General features: G+C 37.0%; 1 protein-coding gene across 1 annotated transcript in view; it reads right to left on the reverse strand.

Moving 5' to 3' along the window:
- The window catches only part of LOC121426107 (polycystic kidney disease protein 1-like 1), a 115,127-nt gene that overhangs the window by 23,231 nt on the left and 69,502 nt on the right, over positions 1–22,394 (reverse strand). The window contains exons 35-55 of the mRNA XM_041622270.1: positions 22,021–22,296; positions 20,643–20,768; positions 20,169–20,317; positions 19,592–19,692; positions 17,574–17,708; positions 16,308–16,455; positions 15,745–15,897; positions 14,584–14,745; positions 12,587–12,803; positions 11,993–12,166; positions 10,909–11,025; positions 10,365–10,434; positions 9,091–9,167; positions 8,129–8,235; positions 6,986–7,192; positions 4,073–4,157; positions 3,768–3,911; positions 2,707–2,825; positions 2,132–2,242; positions 1,191–1,314; positions 205–482 (exon numbers count right to left, since the gene is read on the reverse strand). Of these exons, the coding sequence (XP_041478204.1) occupies positions 205–482; positions 1,191–1,314; positions 2,132–2,242; positions 2,707–2,825; positions 3,768–3,911; positions 4,073–4,157; positions 6,986–7,192; positions 8,129–8,235; positions 9,091–9,167; positions 10,365–10,434; positions 10,909–11,025; positions 11,993–12,166; positions 12,587–12,803; positions 14,584–14,745; positions 15,745–15,897; positions 16,308–16,455; positions 17,574–17,708; positions 19,592–19,692; positions 20,169–20,317; positions 20,643–20,768; positions 22,021–22,296 (3,080 nt within the window). The remainder of the gene's footprint in view (positions 1–204; positions 483–1,190; positions 1,315–2,131; positions 2,243–2,706; positions 2,826–3,767; positions 3,912–4,072; positions 4,158–6,985; positions 7,193–8,128; positions 8,236–9,090; positions 9,168–10,364; positions 10,435–10,908; positions 11,026–11,992; positions 12,167–12,586; positions 12,804–14,583; positions 14,746–15,744; positions 15,898–16,307; positions 16,456–17,573; positions 17,709–19,591; positions 19,693–20,168; positions 20,318–20,642; positions 20,769–22,020; positions 22,297–22,394) is intronic.

Genomic DNA, 22,394 nt, shown 5'->3' on the forward strand with positions numbered 1-22,394 from the left:
ATGAGCCCAGCCTGAAAGACCGATAATCTATATGCTGAAAACTCTATATCATATTCATTATTTAAGAGGTTTGGAATAAACATTCTCTTTCAAAAAGAGAATCCCTATTCATTGTAAATTCAGAGCAAAGCACTATAAACAATAGATAACATACATAGGTAGTGAATATGGAAAGGTTCACATCATGGACGAAGTCAAACTCACCTTGTGTTGTTGAAGTCCACTGCATACCCGTCCCCTTCATAGGAGGTGAACATACCCCACTTGCAGTAGCGCAGGAGCTGATGAGCGGTACGGAACACCCACTTATCCTCAGGACCATAGGGGTCTCTACTGAGAGTGTTCTTGGTGTAGCCCCCAAGACAGTCCCCTACGATGGGGCGCATCACAGGGGGTACGGTGCAGGTGTGCGGTCTCACCCTTAGCTGCCTAAGAGAAGGTCTGCCCAGGAGGATACTCTCACCGGTGATCATCACTGAACCCTGTAGCAATGGAGAGACATATAAAGATACTAAGTAATCACATAGGACACACAGAAATGGACTGGCATGGCATGAGGAATCCCACTCAGCATTTTCTCTTATCAAATCTTAACCGCCTTAAAGAATGCCTGTCCAGAAGGATACTCTCTGTAATGATCATCACAGAACCCTGTAGAAATGGAGAGACCAGTGACATTTTATCAAGATCCCACTCAATGCCTTCCCTTCTAATCTAAGCTGCCTCAGTGGACATTAACAGGATACTTTTGCCAGTGATCACCACTGAACCCTGCAACAATGGAGAAACATATACCCAGAAATGATGATGACACAGGCCACTCCATATAAACAGTAGTAACCCTTTAGTAATGGAGAGACATACAGGGAGGATTATCACAGAAATAACCTTTTTCAATTTCTTCCTCGACCTGGTATCAATATCCTTTCGGGACTCCTATCTCCCCCATTCCATAACTTTTCTTTGTGCCCATCATATTTTCCTTTCCTCTTTCCTCAAATTTCAATATTCCAAAACCAAATGTGATTTTTTACATTATTATCTAGACACCTCCTCAACAAAGGAAGTATCTTTCAAAGTCAGGACAATGAAGATCATAAATGAAAATAGAACCAGAGCAAATCTGAGCATGAATGAACTGATCATCAAGGTATTCAAATGATTGGAGATTGAAGATTTACTGCTCTTACCGCATCTTCAGTAATGGGATCACCATTATACCATCTCTGCCAATAGAGGGTGTCTACCATATCTTCCTGAAGCCAGTTCCATAGATCATCAACCGTTGTGACGTTGGTGAAGGGTTGGTTTGTCCTGGGTTATCAAGGAGGAAGGGTAAAGTAACAGTGTAATTCAGATATTGTTCTCATCTCTTAACATGCCACTGTCATCAACTGGCATCATAAAAATACTCATGAATTCACAGAGCTGCAATTTGTCTGACACATTTAGAGTCAAGTCTATTATTTTTGAAGGTATAAATGCATCATTTATTGAAAAATTGTTTCAGAAAACACACACGAAGCTAAAAAAGAATCTAAAAACTAAAGTAATGTGGAAAATTTCACAAAGAAATCATGATATGAAAAGAAACAATCTTATTCTTTCTTCATGGATCCCCACCCCATTAATCTTGTTCAATCATGTTTTTTTAATCATCCATGACCATGCATTTTACTCTGCTTACATTCCCTGTAATCTCCTATTTTACCATGTTTACATTTTGCTTTCTGTTCGAGAGATCAGCGTCACACAAGCCTCGCTTCTCAACTAATCTTATTTTAGCATACACAGATAACAATTTATTTACTTAAATTTACTTTTCAGGGTTTTTTTACGTTATGATTTATCAATGATATTTTGTTAAGTGTATACTGTTTGTATTGTTACTTCAAATTTGTAAGTGTAAGCTTGACTGATTTGTACATTGATTTATGTAATTTGTCTTGTATTAATATTTTTTTATTTGTATGTTGAAAAAAATGAAGATATAAAATGAAATAAATAAATTCAATTCAACAATAATAATACTATGCATGAGAAAACTTTGGCTACTTCTTAATTCCTATTCAGAGTGTTGATATGAAATACATAAAATCAGTAGTTTAGAAACGGTGTAAGAGACCCTTACTTGAGAAAGATCTGGTTGACAGACTGATTGAGGGGTCCATGTAGAGATGTCTCCTTGCCATATGCCATCCACAGTACACAGAAAATCAGAATCAGAAACAGTATCACATCCCTATACAGAAAATAAATATATTCATCAGCCTAAAAATCATGACGTGTACAATCTCATTCCACAAGAGAATTTATGAAGCACTCACGATAAACACGATGACAAAGAAATTGGATGAAATATACAGCCCCATATTGCAGAGCACAAAGAGCAAACAATTCTACTGTGCCCACTTTAATCAAATTTTAATCAAACCCAGACATCAAATATGTTGGAATTTAAAAATCACTGCTTACTATGGAAAGTGATTTTTTACCTTATACATTTGATAGAAATCAATGGTTTAGCCTTGCTCTATATAACCTATTTCAAAAACATGGTCATTTGTAAGAAAAATTCAGTCATAAAGAAACCATGACTAGATCACTTGAATAAAAGCTGCCACAATAAGGCTATATATGATTCCACATCAAAGTACATAATTCAGGATCAAAACACATAATTAAAAAGTATTCCAAAGAACTTACTTGAGGATGGCATACATATGCTTTTCCTTCAGCATTTTCTCTTTGGCTTTCTGAAGTTCTTTAGGCTGAGGTGGGCGGGCAAATCTCAGATATCTTGACCGCTGACGGGCTGCTATTGCCTGAAATATTACAGCAATATGTTGAAATATTTAACGAAACTGTTGCGTCTGTAATATCAACTGGATCTAAGTAAATCAACATCATTATCAGAATGAATAAGAATGAAAAATAATGAATGACCTGATCTTGTGAAAGACGAAGGACTTTTCATGACTTCCCCACATCTTCAACCACTACTTTGGGAAATGCATCGTGTTAACCCTTATTAAACTGGGAAGGGGTCAATTTGATCCTCCTCGAAAAATTGTGTCACTATGCCGTCGTGCGATTTTTTTTTTTTACTGCGCAGCTCGCCGACTTTTTACTTTCAAGTCTTGAGCATCTCTTGAGACCAAATTTGCAATGCCCGGGTATGCGGTTCCAAAATTATGCAACATTTTTAAAGTGCATGTCAGAGCCAAAATTGCTCAAGAATGTGATTACATGTACAAAGTCAATGAAAATTGTGTTTTTCAACCCAAAATCACAGATTGACCCCCCCCTCCAGTATAGACTGGTCTGAAATAGCCCACCTAAGATAGGGTTAAGGTGAATCAGATCATGAAGGCAAATGGAGTAGGTTGGTGTGGGCATGTATTTAGGAGGGATAATAATCGTGTTTTGGGAATGGAGTTTGTTCGAAGTGGGGGTGACCAAAGAAGACAGGGAAAAAGCCAGTGATTGAGAAGATAAGGAGGGTTTGGTTTAAGGGGTTAGGGTTAGGTTGAGGGAGGAGGATGCATCAAATAGAGTAAAATGCAGGGAGTGGGTGAGGGTGACTGCTGTGAGTGAGAGGTGAATCCGGCCACCCATGACGTCAAGCACTAAACCCCATTTGAAACCTTAATGACTGCCTCATTTATTTCATTTCAGTGTACTTTCAAATGGTCACCATAAATGAACCAACATCACATTTCAATCAATAATCCACATAAATGCAATATGAATGGAAATGGACCAACCTTGGATAGATCTTGTTCGTACAGCTGAACCCTTGATCTATGCAGAAGCCGCTTGTCAATCAGATCTGTGTTGTCGTCATAGTGATCAAATATCTTGATGTTGTTGCTGTGTTTCCAAGCTTTACCAATGGTCAGCATGGCCATCTGTGAGAAAACAAAGCATGTGTACTGTTATTGCATAAGAGTCATTTACACAATGATACTACACAATAATTACATACTGAATTTCAAAATTCATGACATTCCAAAAATTCTTCCGACAATTTGCCTAAACGGTCAAATAATGAGCAATTTTGAAAACTTACCACTGATGGTTGGGTAATGAAGATACATTGCAGGAATGAGAAGTACATAGACTGCATCCAATATATGGCCTGGGCGTAGCTGAACCTGTGAGATATCAATTATTACAAATAATTAACGAGTGTCACACCTGAAATACTTTACTTGTAGTTTTATTTACAGTTGGTAGCAATGTCAGTCACAGAACTGCTTTCATGACATTCCAACATTCATAAACAATTCATTATTTCAACATCTATTGATTAAATTCAATTAATTTCATGCTGTTTATGTTTGAAATATACAGTGCATATCAAAACAAGTGGAATGCCTCTGGCCGTCTCACCTGCATCACGCGGTTCAATATAGCAGCAGTGCTGACTTTGAATACTACTCTAACTCGCACAAGATGTTCAGTGATACATGGTTACTCTTATGTCCACTTTTTATGAACTAGACCAATAAACTTACAGAGATATGATGGTTATTCAACAAAAAACCCCAACATGGCCAAAGTTCATTGACCTTACATGACCTTTGACCTTGATCATGTGACCTGAAACTCGAACAGGATGTTCAGTGATACTTGATTACTCTTATGTACAAGTTTCATGAATCAGATCCATAAACTTTCAAAGTTAGGATGGTAATTCAACAGATACACCCAATTCGGCCAAAGTTCATTGACCTTTGACCTTGGTATGTGACCTGAAACGCGCACAGGATGTTCAGTGATACTTGATTACTCTAATGTCCAAGTTTAATGAAATAGACCAATAAACTTTCAAAGTTATGATGGTAATCAACAGATACCCCCGATTCGGCCAAAGTTCATTGACCCTAAATGACCTTTGACCTTAATCATGAGACCTGAAACTTGCACAAAATGTTCAGTGATGCTTGATTACTATTATGTCCAAGTTTCATGAATCAGATCCATAAACTTTCAAAGTTATGATGGGAATTCAACAGATATCCCCAATTCGGCCAAAGTTCATTGACCCTAAATGACCTTTGACCTTGGTCATGTGACGTGAAACTCATGCAGGATGTTCAGTGATACTTGATTAACCTTATGTCCAAGTTTCATGAACTAGTTCCATATATTTTCTAAGTTATGATGACATTTCAAAAACTTAACCTCAGGTTAAGATTTCGATGTTGATTCCTCCAACATGGTCTAAGTTCATTGACCCTAAATGACCTTTGACCTTGGTAATGTGACATGAAACTCTAATAGGATGTTCAGTAATACTTGATTAACCTCATGGCCAAGTTTTATTAACTAGGTCCATATACTTTCTAAGTTATGACGTCATTTCAAAAACTTAACCTCAGGTTAAGATTTGATGTTGACGCCGCCGCCGTCGGAAAAGCGGCGCCTATAGTCTCACTTTGCTTCGCAGGTGAGACAAAAAACGGGACAGATTTGAAAAGTCTATAAAATTTGTGTTTCAAATTATGATCTCTATATTTTGGTGTCAATAGGTGCTCTGAGGTCTTATCCTTCAAATACCATTAAAATAATTTAGTTTCGTTCATGCTTGAGCGAGCACGGAATGTTTTTGTTTGGGGTTAAAAAGGAGGCTTGCGCCAGAATGGCATAAAATGATGAATATGATGATCGGAGTTCTTGCTAATCAACAGACTTCCTCTTAATCTTTTCATTATCTTTGCCATAATTTTCGAATTATGCGGTCAAAATTCACTTCCAAATTTACTTATTTGCATGAATATTTATGTTGTTCCTTTTTAATATGTTCTCTTTTAGCTTTGAATATTCCTTCTTTATGCAAGAACATGGGAGAGCCTGTTTTTTTTTTCAAATCCTTTCATTGCGTGCTACAAAGTTATGGTGCCTTTGAACAGTGGCATTCTGATGGATGGGGGCTCGGGGTGCTCCCCCCAAAAAAAAAAAAAATCATGACCAAGAAAAAAAGTGAAAAGGAAAATGAAAGAAAACATAGAAAATGAAATATGATATCATTTTCTGAATATTATGTCAACATCACAAAATTTGATATTTTAATAAAAAAGTGGAAACGTTTGCTTGCTCGCTTTACAACTTTTTAATACATTTTACCCGATCTGCCATATCTTGCTCCTTCAAAATTTACTCAATACACCATTGCCATTGAAAGATATGAATCCTTTCCTGTTTGTCCTGTCAAGCACATAATTAAACTTGGTGAAGGATTCAATAACCCCTTGAAAATAGGATTTATGGATTTATTTATTGTTTCACATTATAAAAGGATTCGAATAATTACAAATTCTCCCAATAATGCAAATCTTCTTGTCAACTTGGGTTGACAAAAAGTCTTCTTTTAAAAAAAAAAGTCTTCTTTTCTTACTTATGAAAAACAAATCAAAGGTAAAAGAAGTTTAAATGAAAAACAAAATAATTCAGGTAAATAAATAAATTTGTAAATGAAATTTGACAACATAATTCGAAAATTATGCAAAGATAATGAAAAGATTAAGAGGAAGTCTGCTGATTAGCCAAAAGTCTAATCATCAAATTTCTAATTTCTGCCATTTTGGCGCAAGCCTTTTTTTGAACCCCCGACAAAAACGTTCCGTGTTCGCTCAGGCATGAACAAATTTAATTTTTTTGAATGGCATTTCAAAGATAAGATCTCAGAGCATCTATCAACATCAAAATATAGATATGATTTGAAACAACTTTTTATAGACTTTTCAAAACTGTCCCGTTTTTTTTTTGATACGCACTGTATAGAGATTCAACCAAGTTCCCATTTATAACCAGGGAAATACTGGTATATCCCCAAAATTACCTTCTAAATGCACAAGTGACACAGTGAGAAACAAACACTGATAATGTACAATGACACCTAATGAATGTGTGGAGAGTTAATCAGAAAATGGAGACAGTGCCGGGATAAGGGAAGACCGACTGAAGAATCAATACTTACTTGAGACCAAGTACAATTGTGATAACGGAAGATGCGATCACAATGAAGATAGATCCTCCCCATGCGATGAAATAGAAGACATGCGGTAGCCAGATCTTGGGACTCTTCAGTTTCTTATGGCTCATGGAGGGAATGGGATCAGTATCTAGAGACTCCCAGCTCTCAGTTAGCTCTGGTGATGTCAAGTCACTGTCTGTGAACATTGCCCTGTGGGCAAATTAGACGACAAAAGGGTGTTATAAGTTACTAAAATTCTTGTATCTGAATGGTTGAGGGGTGGTTTGTTAGCGACAATCACAGATGTTTCATGAACATTGCGCTGTGACTGAATAATGTTGATGACAAATGATTATTTTCAATGTCAGCTTGTTATAAGCTACCGAAATCCTGATACCTTGATTGGTTGATGGTTAATTTGTCAATGAAATCACAAGCATGAGGTCTCAGAAAACAATTCCCTGTTTCTCAATATCAGAATTCAACCCGATGCCAGCCAATACAAAGTATGCTTTCAATGTCTTGCATTTGATTCCTGGAGTCGCATTCAACAAAAGTTTTATTCAAAACCCCCTTGAAATCACCAGTTTCCTGATACAAATAGTTATCAAAGAGAACGAAAATGCAGAATGTTGGCAATTCACATATGATATACAGTAGATCAGAGCACATGCCCAGTAGTTCAGCCACTGCTTGTAGAGGGCAAATACCAATTAATGTAAGATATCACTAATGTTTCTTTCTTATGCATAGTCAAAGAGGGTTGCAATATTAAGAGAAAATTCTTAATTGCAATTCTAAACTTATATATATATTAAATATATAATATATATATATGTAATGAGTCAATTGATTTTTTTACTTTGTATACATGACCAAATCAGCCATTTGGCTGTGACTCATATTTCAATTAACCTTGAATTAAATTGAATTTATATTTTATGGACATATTTTCACAAATTAATCAATGGTAATTATTACTTTATTTACACTCGACTCTTTCCATGTAAGATTGTTTGTCTACATTTTATTGAACAAAATAGAATATTCATCCATCTGTAAATCTGTATCGCTAGGTCACTATCAAAGTGGTGATGTTTGAACAGGAAACGGGTTATCAAGGAGAACTATATGGCTGCCACATACCTAAATCTGTCTTCTGAAGAAAGTTCACCAAATCCACTGGAGTAGCTATGAGCATCAATGCTGGATCGACTGCTCTCATTCTCAGACAGGTGCTTGAAGATAGAACTCTGAAAATCACCAATCAAATGATAACAAGTTTATAAAAGCCTTATCAAAGGAGAATGGTATATATTTTTGGTATCATCCAGGGTGATGATGCTTAATAGTTCATTTATCATGCTAACTTTGCCATCAAATGGTAATTTATATGGAATGCTTTATTTTGATTGGCAATTAGGCATTGTTACCATGGTAATTATATCATGGCAACTTAACTATACTCGTAACTTTTATCATAAAATCATAAAATTCAAATGAAAAAAATTGGATATAACAATGAGAACAATGTATACAACTGACACATAGTAATTCATGAGCATTAAATTTTTGAACGTTATTGGATACAAGTCATGTTAAAATGGGAAATGCAAACTTGTTCGATAAAATCTGGTAAAAGTAAAAAGAAAAACGATGCACATGGCCTCATATCATTTGACCGTTTGACCCCATCATCATCATGAACACACATGTAGTATTTACCTAATGATCATATGCACCAACTGTGAACACATTTGATGCAGGAATAAAGAAATAGAGCACTGAATGTTTAACATTTAATTTTTAATGTTTAGGAATAGGGAAGGGTTTTAAATTATCCATTTTCTAGACGGATAGAACTATGAAAAAGAAGTGAACCAGTGGATAATCGTTCGAGCACATCTCAAAATGCTTAGTAAGTTCATTTTTTTGCATCAATAATACTTCTTCTTTTTGTTAAATCTTTTAAGTCACTAATCAAGGGTCTAATTTCTATGGACTCAACCGAACGGTTCGTGTAGTGTAGCACTGCACAAACCATCACCTGAGTTAGTATATAGGGTGAGTAATTCATAAGGAGAATTAATACAACCATTGATACACACCTTGTGTCTATGTTTCCACTTCTCCCTTGCCCATCTCTGAAGGTTGTACAGTTGTGCAGCTGTTTGTTCTTCTGGGTCTTATGCATAATAAAAAACAGAAAATTTCTCAATTATCTTCAATTTTCTGTATAATGTCATTACAACCAGATACATTTGACCCAATTCTTCACATGACAACATTGCCAATTAAAACTGTAATAAGACACAAAATCCTTTGCAGATTTAGCTTTTCTATTGTGTTAATATAACTATAGACAATGTTTCATTTCTCTCTCTCCCTCTCTGACATATCACCAGAATCCTTCGGAAATACAAATCTGAACTAAGGAGATAAACAGGGAATATGGGCTTCAATGCATAAAACTTTCTCTAGTAGTTTAATACTTTGCTATCATGGTAACTACCATGGCAGTGGGGCTGAACAGCATATCAAAATCAAAGTTTCCATGGTAGTTAATGGCAATGTTCCAATGCAACATGAATCAGCTGGCAGACCAAAGCCTCAGGGCTTGAATCACCAAGTACACAAATGCAACCACAAGTCTACAACTGACCTTGTATTGGAAATTCCATTACCTCTACATGCTTTAGGTCTGAACATCGTGAGCAGGAGGCAAGGCAGTAAGGCACCATTAGGGAGCATACACTGGTGGGCTTTTAAAACTCGTCACAACTCACAACAACTCATCCACTCACCACACGGTCTACCTTCATTTAGTCTCATGCCATTCTCTCCATCAACATTTAGTCTAACAACCATTTGGTCCAATAACCATTTGGTCCAATCATCACTTCGTCTAATCACCATTTCTTCTTTTACCATTTCGTCTAATAACCAGCTGGTCTAATAATCATTTTCTTTTCATTCATTTAGCACAATTAACACTTTAGGTTAATTAGACCAAATGGTAAATGGACTAAATGGCTATTAGACCAACTGGTTATTAGACGGAATGGCATTTGACTACATGAAAGTAGACCATGTGGTGAGTAGACGAACTGATGATAGACTAAATGATAGTAGACGAGTTGGCAATTGGATGAATTGGCATTAGATTACTTGGAAATAAACCGTTAGAAGCTTGTATCCTAATGACAACATCCTTATGCCTAGAAATGTTACTCTACTGAAGCTTTCCAACAGAACAAGGTTGCCATCATTTCCATAATTCTTAAATAGTGTTTTTCTAACCTATCCTTAAAATTTCGAATTTTGAAATATGTGCTTTGGGCCTTTACATATACATGCCTGTGAGAGAAAGGAAATTAATTACCAGATTGTTGCTTGTTATTGGATTTGATGTGCTTGAAAAGCTCTCCCATTTCTCCAGGCATTCGCCAGGGCTGAAATGAAAGCAAAAGAAATTGAATATAATGTTGATTAGCCTTTCAATCATTATATGATTCAAGACATGAAATATTGGTCATTGTTATATGCGTTAATAGACCATATGCATATGATGTCATCATCTCATAGCGCCCTCCTTCAGAGGATATAGGAAAACACATAAACCGAGTTGTCAGAGATGCACCAGCTGCAGATCATCAATGCATTCAAGGCAACAGCCTTAGCCTCAGATGGCAGCCCGATGATGTCAATGCAAAAGGTCTATTAGTCTCTTCAATAATTATTATTATTATTTGTTTGGCGTCACCTGTGCCTGGGGAGGCGAAAAGCGAACTGAATCACTATGACCCGCGCAGGTCTCTCCTCCCGATATAACTGATTGGGGGGAATGCAGGTGGACCACTACACCGGGGTTTCCCCCTACTCTTATACGAATAGTGCAGTGGGTTCTTAACGATCGCTTCTCTTACCTTTGACCTCCGGAAGAGCATGATGAGGGGGAAGTTTATAGGGATAGCAATAAGAGCTGTCACGATTCCAACAAGGACTGCTTCTCCGGATACATCAATCACCCCAAGCTCAGAATCCTGATGAAGAAAAGATTAAGTGAGAGAGTTGAGAGGAAATAAAACCTTACATGATACTTTCTAAGCCATGTCTAGTTGCTGGAGTCCCACTTAAAAATAGCATGCACATTACCTGGTGTAATTACATAACATGGTGTAATCTACAAAATTAATGTCACATTACCAAACATTCTCACAACTATCCAATCTTATATGGTAAAGATTTAGTTAAATACCAAGTTGTGTGATTTTTAATAAGATTAAATATTTGTGCTCTTTCATCAATGTGAAAAGCCATTTATACATAAGAATGATTGTTGGACAAATTAACTAATTGTGAAACATCCCTCTGGGGCACATAACACAAAACTTAGTGATAGATCATACAGTATGTTTAAAGGGGAAGTTCATCCTGACAAAACGTTTATTGTAAAATAGCAGAAAAGATTATACATGTATATAATATTGATGAAGGTTTGAGAAAAGTCCATAAAAAATATAATAACTTTTTTAAAGTTTATTTGTGACGTCATATACGAGTAGCGAGTAGCTAAATCAATAAAACTACATTTTTTCAGAAAATAGAAAATGGTTTTATTGTACCTTCAGTATATCAATAGAAACATTATTTCACACGTGCTTCTGAAAGAAATGAAACGATGAGTCATCGAGAACCATTGAAAAAAAATTATGCATTCTATATTACATAGCATACGGGGTAGCTGCTAGTATTAAGTCACAAATCAAAAACTTTAAACTCAAATAACTTTGTTAATCTTTGGTGGATTTTCCTCAAACCCTCATCAATATTTTTCTTTCATTATTTTCTACTTGTTCAAAACAAACTATTCGTCAGGGTGAACTTCACTTTTAAGCTTGATTGCATCATAGTGATCAGTGTCATCATGCATTGAATTTGGCCAAGCAATAAGACTTTGCGCTACAGGGCTCTGGCATCATACTCCCTACATAAACCCATCCAACCTACCTCCTTATCTAGTTTCTGGTACCAGAGTGTATTGACACACATAAAACCCATGGAGATACAGAGACAGCATGTGAGACGTTGCACTCGGGTGAAGATACTGTATGGGGGTCTGGTGAAGACAGAACTCCACAGGTAATAGTCTGCAAAGTACTGGGCTCCCTTGGCAAAGAAAGCCTGGAGATTGCAAAGAGAATGACAAAGGAGACAGAATAGCATAAAACATCTCTTACTTATTATTTAGTGAAATTATAATACATAATATGCAACATTTATGTCCCCAAATATCCTTTGAATTTTTTTTTCATGACCTTACCTTCGTAAAACCCAAATCTTCCACCATCAAACTTCCAATCATCCTGTTTCACTCCAAACCAACAGCGATGTACATTTTGTCTTAATAACTACATATTCAATGGTATTACCCTCAAATCCTTTGGAATTCTTTCATAACATTACCTATGTGAGACCAACACCGTCTTCAATCACCAGACTCTAATTTCATCTTCCCAAAAACCTCTTCCACCACAAACCAACAATCGTATACCTGGGGAAGGTTCAAACTACAAAATGATTTGAAATTCTATCATGACCTACCTTTGTGAAACCAACCCCATCTTCAACCACCAGAAGCTCTCGTTCTATCTTCCCATCATCCTCCTCCACAGCAAACCAGCGCTCACAGATAAAGAACCATTTCTGCCCTGTCAGAAGATCACGTACCGAGACCCTACTCAGGTACCAGCTAGGTGATAGCCCGGCATTGTTGTGCCATAGCTGAAGCCGTTGGATGTTTCCAAGGGACTCTGGGACACTAGTCAATGAGAGAACAATATTGTGGAGGAGTTATACCAATGACAGTATAATACCAAGATAACAATAATAATAATATAGGGTATTTATATTGTGCACATATCCACCTTGTTAGGTGCTCAAGGCGCTCCTATATTACCCGGCTAAGCTAGGCGTTCATAGCGCACACAGCTTTTTAAGGAATTACTTCCTACCGGTACCCATTTACCTCACCTGGGTTGAGTGCAGCACATTGTGGATCAGTTTCTTGCTGAAGGAAATTACGCAATGGCTGGGATTCGAACCCACGACCCTCTGTTTCAAAGTCCGAAGACTAATCCACTGGGCCACAACGCTCCACAGATAGGAGATAGGATAAGCTGGTAAGGTACGTTTGTAGAAAATCACATCCATTGGTTTAATCATGCACAGGTTTTCATGGCAGCTTTCCCTATACAGTGTATGGAAAGTTAGTGTACTGGGGCCCTTTTGAAAGGGTTTTTACCTAGTGCATATAATGCACCTTCATTTCTAACATTCATGTATTCACTTGATTTAAAGCAATCATTGAATATCATGAGACAAATGAAATGACAGAGTGAAATAATATAATAAAATACTAGAGGAAATGCTTGTATCTCAGTTTGGTAACAGCCAAAACAAATAAAGGCAAAAGCTTTACCCTAGACCAACATATAATTTTTCAAAATCGTAATACACATAGTTTCTACATGTTTTACCACAATAGAACTGCATCACAAAATTGGTGTGTTACAAATTGTGCACAAAATTTTAACAAAATCAAGAAATTAAATTGAGACAAAATCCACGACAACATAGGAAAGGAAACATTATTATATTCAGAGACAAAGTGAACAAATCAAATACAAATTTTGAAAATGTGAGAATAGCAAATCAAATATGTGCATGGAACAGAACTTTTCTAATGGAAAAAAATCATTTTTTTCTATTTTCCCTATGCATTCATCTCAAAAGATATTAATGTTTTAAGAAAGGGTTCATACATCACACAATGCAATAAAGAAATAACAATCACACACAATAGATCAAATTCACAACAAACAGTGAATTTATACTTACTTTAAAATCACAATCACATTTTCAAGGTCCAATGAAAACAATAATAAAATGGAGTACAAAAGCAATAAATTCATTCAACATTTCTTTTGTAAGGCTTAAAAAATCCTATGTATTAGAACAAAATCTGAATGCATATTGATCTGTAAAACCTCTATAGAATATTCAAATACAGCAAATCAAAATAATTCTTTCCCAATTAAACTGTACTCATATGGGCCATGGCTCGATCAATGTTCCAATAAAAAAAGTAGTGATCATTTATCATAACTTCAAATGTGGTGTTGAGCAGTATATGTACATATTGATCAAAATATCCACAATCACCCAATCACAATCACTGTTTGACATTTCCAATTGATTGCAAAGCTTTGTTTTACTAGGCCAAAGGATGAGATCATCCCACTGCTGCCACCAAATTAATGAAAGGAAGAAAAATCAAATAATCTAATAACAAATGATCTATAACACCTTTGTTAACACAATTGTATTCTTACAAAGAGTCGAAAAATAAAGCTTACTACTTGCATAATCATAAACATGAAGAAAAAATGAGAGAAAGGAAGAAACTGGAAATCTCTCCTGTATCTTGTTTTTTACTCCAGACTTGTTACAATTTCAAGCACCTGCTTGCCCTATCTTAGCAGCTCGGCGGGAAAATTTCAAGCCTCAAACTTGTCATCTAGACTGTGATAAAAACATACCTGATGATAAATCTATCTCGTGAATTCCTCTCGAAGATTGGTTTGTCATCGCAGATGAGTTCTTTGGTCTCTGAATGTCCCTCATCTCCATGTAAGACGATACTGACCCTTGCCGTCGTTCCTGCTGCAGTTCGGAACCCAGTCTCAACGGTGATGTCATAGCTAATGATTGATACAGACAATAAGGCAGATTAAATCGTTTCAATAGAAATTTTTTGAAAACAAAGCTGAACTGATCTAAAGGCATTGTAAAGTCTCTATCAAATAAGTTCTAGCATACAAGTAGTTTAATAGCAGTTACTTTGTCTCTATTAAGGGAATGACTTTTGAGTGAATCCAATTCACAGAAGTGGGTATTGCATTGACCAGAGCTTGAAGAAGCCTATTGACAGAATGCAAAACTGTCCTTTGCTTACTTCTGAACAATAATTAATTTTCTGATCTGCTTCGTGAAAATCTGTCAGTGAAAACCATTAACCAACTGGTTTTATGAAACAGAGCTGACAACTTATAACATTTTTAGCACTGGATAAAAGGGGAGTGTTTCATCAACACTGCAATCTGACAGGTTAACAGATCTGACAACTATCCTTTTGTTTTCATTGGCTGAGAAGCACAGCTGTCTATCTATGTGTCACTATGGAGTGGACTAAAACAGGTGTCTAGTTATGATTATTGTAACTGTCAGATAAATCATTGCATAACTTTGGCAAAAGGAAGCAAGTGACACATCAGTCAAATTTGAGTTATTGTTGATTATGAAACATCCTTTCTATATGATGCACATTCAGGAAAAATATGGGGAAATTATCATTCTACGGAAAGAGATTGAAGAAAATATGCTGTTAAATTGCATTACACTATATGCCTACATGTATGTAAATGAAGACCACACATTGCTCATTTACAACAATGATACTTTTGTAACTTGCTTAATTTTGCCAAAGTATGGCAGATAAGACTTTGGATAAAGATCTGATAATTCCTTTCATGAAATGATTTACAGACACCGCTGCAATAAAAATTTATTTTTTTTTTAATATTTTCTTCTCAAGTATCTCAAATGTTAAACATATGGCTCTGCATCAAGAGTTACTTGGCTAACCTAAAAAAATGAAGTCACTTTTTCCAGCAAAGCTGTTGTTAAAACAATGTACTCACTATTGTTTATCTCCTGGTTGGTTATCCTTCAAGTAGATCAATCCCTGCTTCTTCTCATCATGACGGTCGGCATAGTAACAGTATATAAACAAAAGAGCATACACTCCGATCAACCCAGCAACAAACATGTACGTCACTGGATTCTCATTCGGCCTGTAATTCAGAGGGGTAAAAGATGAAATATATACATGTTGAAGCACTAATAATAGCGTCTATTTGCAAGATTCCTCCTATAATGGTAGGTTATGCATCTTTTTTGTAGTGGCTTTCCTGCATTCCAAATTGTTTTATCTATGGTGAAATGTGAGGATTGGAATGATAATCTGCCTGCAGCATTCCAGTGGGAAAATAAGACTCTGACTTTCAACAAGGTATCTAGGGGGGCTAAATACAGAGTGAGGGGTAAACTAACTTTATACTTAAACCCATTGAAGAATGAGCCCGCATATCTAAAGTCCATGGAAAACACATGCTTTTAGCGAAATCATTGAGTCTCCAATTGGTTTAATACTGTACCTAGCATAACAATAGACATGGACAAAGGTGAAGGAATCAAGGCTTACCCAACGAAGAGCTGCATGTCTACAAAGGTGACAATACTGAGGATGGGGACAAAACTAACTCCAAAGGAGCTGAGATGGGTGCACAGGCATTGTGTGGTATCAAAGGTGGATGTAGAAGATGTAGAGCACCCGTCTGGTGACCAACTCACTAAAAAAGAAAAAGCAACAGTATAGCTAGCATCAATACTATCAAAGTGATGAATTAACACTTTAAAAAATAAAAGAATTCACTTTGATAGAATTAGAGGTGTGTCATAGCTTTTCGTGGTATATAATCAATAACTGAAAGTAATTTGTTTTCATAAATCTACATGTATGGCGAACATTCGAGCTCAATATAGCAGCTTGATAACCCAAAGTTCCACACAAATTTCAAGATGGGTTTCATTTGAACTGTGTAGTGGGCTTGTAACATTTAAGCACTGATCACGGGATACTTGAATCTATACAGTATCAGAACCATCTGGATTCTGGAACTGTTTCTAGTCCCAGGATGCTTTAGCTACAAGTGATGTATGATTACATCCCCACTGCACGTGAAAAGGAGTGCACGCAGGATGAAGCGGGTGGGGGAGCAACATCTTTACCTTTAAATTCACTTTTCATACCGGTGAGAATGATTTACTAGGTCATGGGGTAACAATCACAGTGCTATCCTGCCTATGCTAGTTCCGTCTTTAATAACTTTAAATCTCCATGGATTAGTGTTCACTTTGGGTAACTTGTCAAAAGTCTATGCCATGTCGGTTACACTTCGTAATTCCGAAGGTTCTTCATTCTGAAGGTGCGTAATTGCCTAGACCTCGATGTTCGTTAATCCGAAAAGGTAAAAGGGATCGTTAATCCAAACATTTGTGAAGGTTTGATAATCCGAAAACGAAATAAAGTTCGTTGTTCCGAAGGTTCATTAGTCAGAAAACAAAATAAGGTTCATTAATCATTTCGTTTTCGGACTAACGAACCTTCCGAATTATGAACCTTCGGAATAATGAACCTTCGGAATATCCAAACCTTCGAAATAACAAAGCTTCAGAATTACGAATGTATGCGGCCATGTCTATTGGCAGGAATCCCTCCATGAAGGCACTATGCATCTTTTCATACTGGCATTCTTGTATTCACCATAGTTTTGTTTATGATGCAGTGTAAGAATTAATCATGAAAGGCCGTTTGCAGGATACCTGAGCAAAAGAAGAGGCTGTCACTTAAAACAAGGTACCTCAGAATTTTATCAAAACACAAAGAAACTTGATCTCCTCGGCTTACCCTCTGAAGGATCCCAATAGAGGCACTCTCCCCACCACATCTTGAGTAGATACTCCCTGGTCTGATCACCGTCCTGACGGAACACCGTCTCACCAAACTCACCATCAACAAGAGCCAGGTAATACCTGCCTGAGACTGAGTGAATATTTAAAAACAAAGGATATTTTGTATACATGTGTCACAATGCGACTGTAAGTCTATTTAGTGTTAACCCCTAGTAACCGTTCAGCTTGTATATAATAAAAGGAATTTGGGTGGTTGACTCTTGTCATAGTCCCAGAGTCAATCAACTGTATCTTTAAGTAAGTGATCAAACCCGCTGGGGTGTAAGGATTAGAATTTTACTTTGACTTCTTGACAAGCTTAGGTCATGAGCATTGGGTCATTTAACTTGATATATTTTGTTAAGTTCAATGGGTCTCTAAAATTCTATAGATGTTTGTTTTTATGTATGAGAGGAAAAGACTGTTGAGAATGTTTGAGATGGGAGTTTTGAATAGGTGAAATTAAAGCTTGGATAGTTGAGTAGTTTTAATTGGATATGTTCAGCGTGGAAGAGTAAAGCAGAGGAATATTGAGAATGTTAATGACTTTGTCTTTGTGAGAGTCAAGATGGAGTGGTGTTTGAGTAAAAGCAAATCAGAAATCGTTTGATTCTCGGGAGAGGAAGACCCTTCCACATTTGGTCTTAACTCGGAGTGTGAGGGTGTGGTTCTCGTAGGCCATTACTTTGGGTGAATGTTGCAGGCTGTGTAGTGCAGGCACAGCTGAGTCTTAATCCCCATCGTTGGCAGGCTGGATCCAGGCAGCACAGGCCAGGTAAAGCCACCACATCTGCCCTCATCTCACCAGGCACGACTGTTTCTAAGAACTGGACGAGCTGGGCTCGTACTTCATCCTCGAACTCAGAGTTCGTGACTTGTGATTCATCGTAGCAATCTTCGTACTGTGGCTCTCAGCCCCCATCATTTCGTCCGCGAATCTGGACTGGCTTTTCGTCGAGAGTTCGCTCGCTTTACTTCGCGTCGTCGAAGCCACCGCCGCTCGCTCTTAGACGACTATATTCATCGGACCAACGATAGTCATTGACGATGTCAAAGGGGTCCTTGTTCTGAACTATATAAATTATAACCAGATTAGATATACTACGGTCCAGTGTAGGTATTCATCCAAGTGTAAACCCTCTTTTGATGAAACTTAATTGGTGGAATTAATAACCAAAAATATTGTCACGTTGGATGCCAAATTATTAGGCCTTGATTAAAAACCTAAATATAAATAAATCACTCTCATTAGATACATATTGCAACATATTCAGTATAGGTTAATTCATGCTGATGTTAACTGCTAAATACAGTTTGATGTTATGTTGATATGCATGTGATTCATGATTTAATTCTGATTATTCAATTTCTTTAACTATATGTACATTTATAGAGCTGGTCGCTCTGAATTAAATTTATGTTACATATAGATATTGAATGATTGTGTGATTATTGCAAGTGGTAACTACTTTCGTTTCAAGCAGAACCAAATCTATTACCAGACTGGGAATTTCAGTCCCAAGATCTGACAACATGCAATCTGAACTTGTACTGTAGACATCCTTGTTTCTTCCCTCTTTGTACTCACGTCTTTACATTGTAACTTGATCTTGCTAAAATGACGAATAGAATAATTCCTGGATGAATTTTATGTCACTTCCATGATTCACATACTCCAAATTCATATTTATTTCTGATTATCTTTGCAAGGTTAATGGAGTTAAACCTTTACTGTGTACTTATTAGATGTTAATCAACCTTTTGATGTTTATTTACAATTTAACAATTTTTTAAGAGAATCATTGTACAAGCATTTGTAATTAAGCCTTTGGCTGTAAGGAATATCTTAAAGTATCAATAAAGACCATTATTATAATACAAGGGGTCCCCACTCCATGCCCAAAGAAAAAAAATTCTTCCCTCTGTTTAATACAGAGACAAACATTTTTTTTATTTCATGGCAGAAGGGCTTACCATTGAAGCTGTCTGGTGGCAGGAAGATATCAATGCGATTGATGTCATCATTGTGACTCCAACACAGATCATACCTTGTGGGTGTTGGCTCAACTCCGTACCTGTGCAAATGAAGATGAATCACTTACAACCCTTTGGTTACTGAATTCTGAAATTCACATAGGCTTAATACAGGGACCAACCAGTGACCAATCAGTGAACAACATTTCTTGTTAAATCACACATTAGGAGCCAATACAACTATAGAACAGTTGGAAGGTAGGAAGAAGTTAAATACAATCCAAGTTACATGCTTTTTCACTGTTTGTTAGAGGAGTATTCTGCAAAATCACATTTTAAACAACTGCCTCAATTTCTGGAAGGAAATTCAGGCCTTTCAAGATTGAACAAATTTTTATATCTGCAAATCATGATTCAAAACATAAAATACGATTTAATTAAGCCTTTGTTCTGGTCTTGTGCTTTTAGTTTCCTCTCCAATAATGCTTGTATGAATTTTAAATAGATAATACATTAAAATGATCTCCAATTTCATATTATATTACTATATTAAAACTAATTTGAAGAGTTTTCTCACCTTAACAGGACTGTGATTGGGATGGGGCGCTGTATCGGAGTAAGCCTGATGGAGATGTGAAAACTCTGATACATGTTAGTCCGGGAGACGTTGAAAGAATGCACGCTCATATATGCAGGATCAAAGGTGTAGTTATACGAAAGTTGCAACTGATTGGCAAAAACAAAGATGAATTGAAAAAAAACAATAATAGTCTGGTTATTTATAATGTTAATAAAACAGACATTGGTGGATCCTTGAAATACAGTTTACAACGTGAACAGGCTTATCAAACTTTTCGCTTGATGTATGTCATCAAGAAAATCAAAACAAATACAAAATACAATATTCATAGCAGCTAGTAATATCAATTCAAATCATCAAGGGCTCATACCCACTCTGCATACTAAGTAAAGAAGAGGATAAGATAAAAAGACAAGAATGAATATCTCGAATTTATTTAAGCCTACTAATCAATCAAAATATGGTTCAAACCTCTTCAGATAAGTTGTCAATGTCAATGAGGATTTCTTCTCCAGCAGGAAGATTGGAGACATTTACCAAGCTGGGCTCATCATCATCACAGGAGAATAGCTCAAGAGATGCTACAGGTGTAGTGACCTGTATGTAGAATCAGAGACAGGACCGTCATAAGCATTATTCCTTGTCACCATAATCATTACCCAACATTTTCACTACTACCGCCACCATCATCATCTCACGATCATCATTATTATCAACACCATTATCATCACCATTATCATCATCATCACCACCATCATCACCATTATCATCATCATCATCATCATCATCATCACCACAATCATCATCATTATCATCACCATTATCATCATCACCACCATCACCACTATCACCATCGTCATCTTCATTATTTATACCATTATCATCATGAACACCATTACTTTCACCATCACCACCAAGACCACCTTCATCATCACCATTATCATCATCATCATCACTACCACCATCATCATCATCATCATCACCATCATCATCATCACCATTATCATCACCAAAACAGTTACTAACAACAACAACAACATTATCAATCTTAAGACCCTGTCACATCGTTCCGTGCAAACCTTGCGGTGAGTTGCGGGCAGATATTTTCCAACGCACAACAAAATTTCTGCGGCAATCAAGAATTGCAGGGACGCGTGTAAGTTACTGTCAACTTGCATGTATTGCATGTGCCCTGCGAGCAAGGCGCGAGAGTGGCATGTGCAAGCTTCCGTGAAAATTTTATCTACTGAAAACCTGCATAAAACTGTAGCTTGCGTGTGGGTTGCCTCGTGATTAAGAGAGGTGCTAAACAAACGCAATTATCTTGGCTGCAACTGACCAGTAGACAGATTTGCCCTTGCCTCTCCCGCAGAACTCACCAACTACACGTATGTTGGCAGTATCATGACCGTCGCTTGCCAGTAATTCACCTGTATTTCGCACACAAAATGCCCGCAGATAACAAGCATAGCCAGAGATCCATGGGTAACCTGCCTTCCTCAAGCAGGTTAACTGCATGTGACTTGCCGGTCACCTGAGAGTAATCGCCCTCAACTCACCCGGAACAAGTTTTGAGCATGTTCAAAACTTTTCTGCGGGCAAATCAGACTTGCGTGCGCTCCTGCTGGCAACATGTGTGTGAGATACTGTCAATGCGAGTGACCTGCCTGTATAATAAATAGTTACCTGCAAGTCACATGCAAGGCTTGTACGGAGCGATGTGAATTTAAACTTCATAATATCCATCATTATATTCAGCAATTAGAAAGAAATCAAATTGATGTTGTCTTCATGCCCCACTGTGGGACACTAACACAATTTATTCGAATTCGTTCAAATTTTACCCTACCTTATTTGCACCTTGACCCCACATGAAAGGGTTGTCCACGTATGTCACCATGTGGGCGTCGTAGCAAGGGTAATTCCAGCGGTACCTGTCAGTCCAACTATCCTCTGCCTGAGGTTTGCCTACCAAGGCATCCAAGCCCGGTGGGAGGGTAAAGGTTGCACCCCCAGCCGAGAAGGTGGCTCCAGCCAGGGTACCTAGTCTGGACCCCTGGAGGCTTAGCAGGGGACTTGTGAGTATCATTGCTGCACTCTCAGTGGTCATGTGACCAAGATACACCTGTAAAGAAAAGTACATGAATATGTATGTTTGACAGTGATGTCATATTTCCATGCAAACTCACCTAAAAAGGTGTCCAAGTTCTTCAAATATGATGC

This window comes from Lytechinus variegatus, chromosome 13 (assembly GCF_018143015.1).
Source record: "Lytechinus variegatus isolate NC3 chromosome 13, Lvar_3.0, whole genome shotgun sequence".
NCBI classification, from domain to species: Eukaryota; Metazoa; Echinodermata; class Echinoidea; order Temnopleuroida; family Toxopneustidae; genus Lytechinus; species Lytechinus variegatus.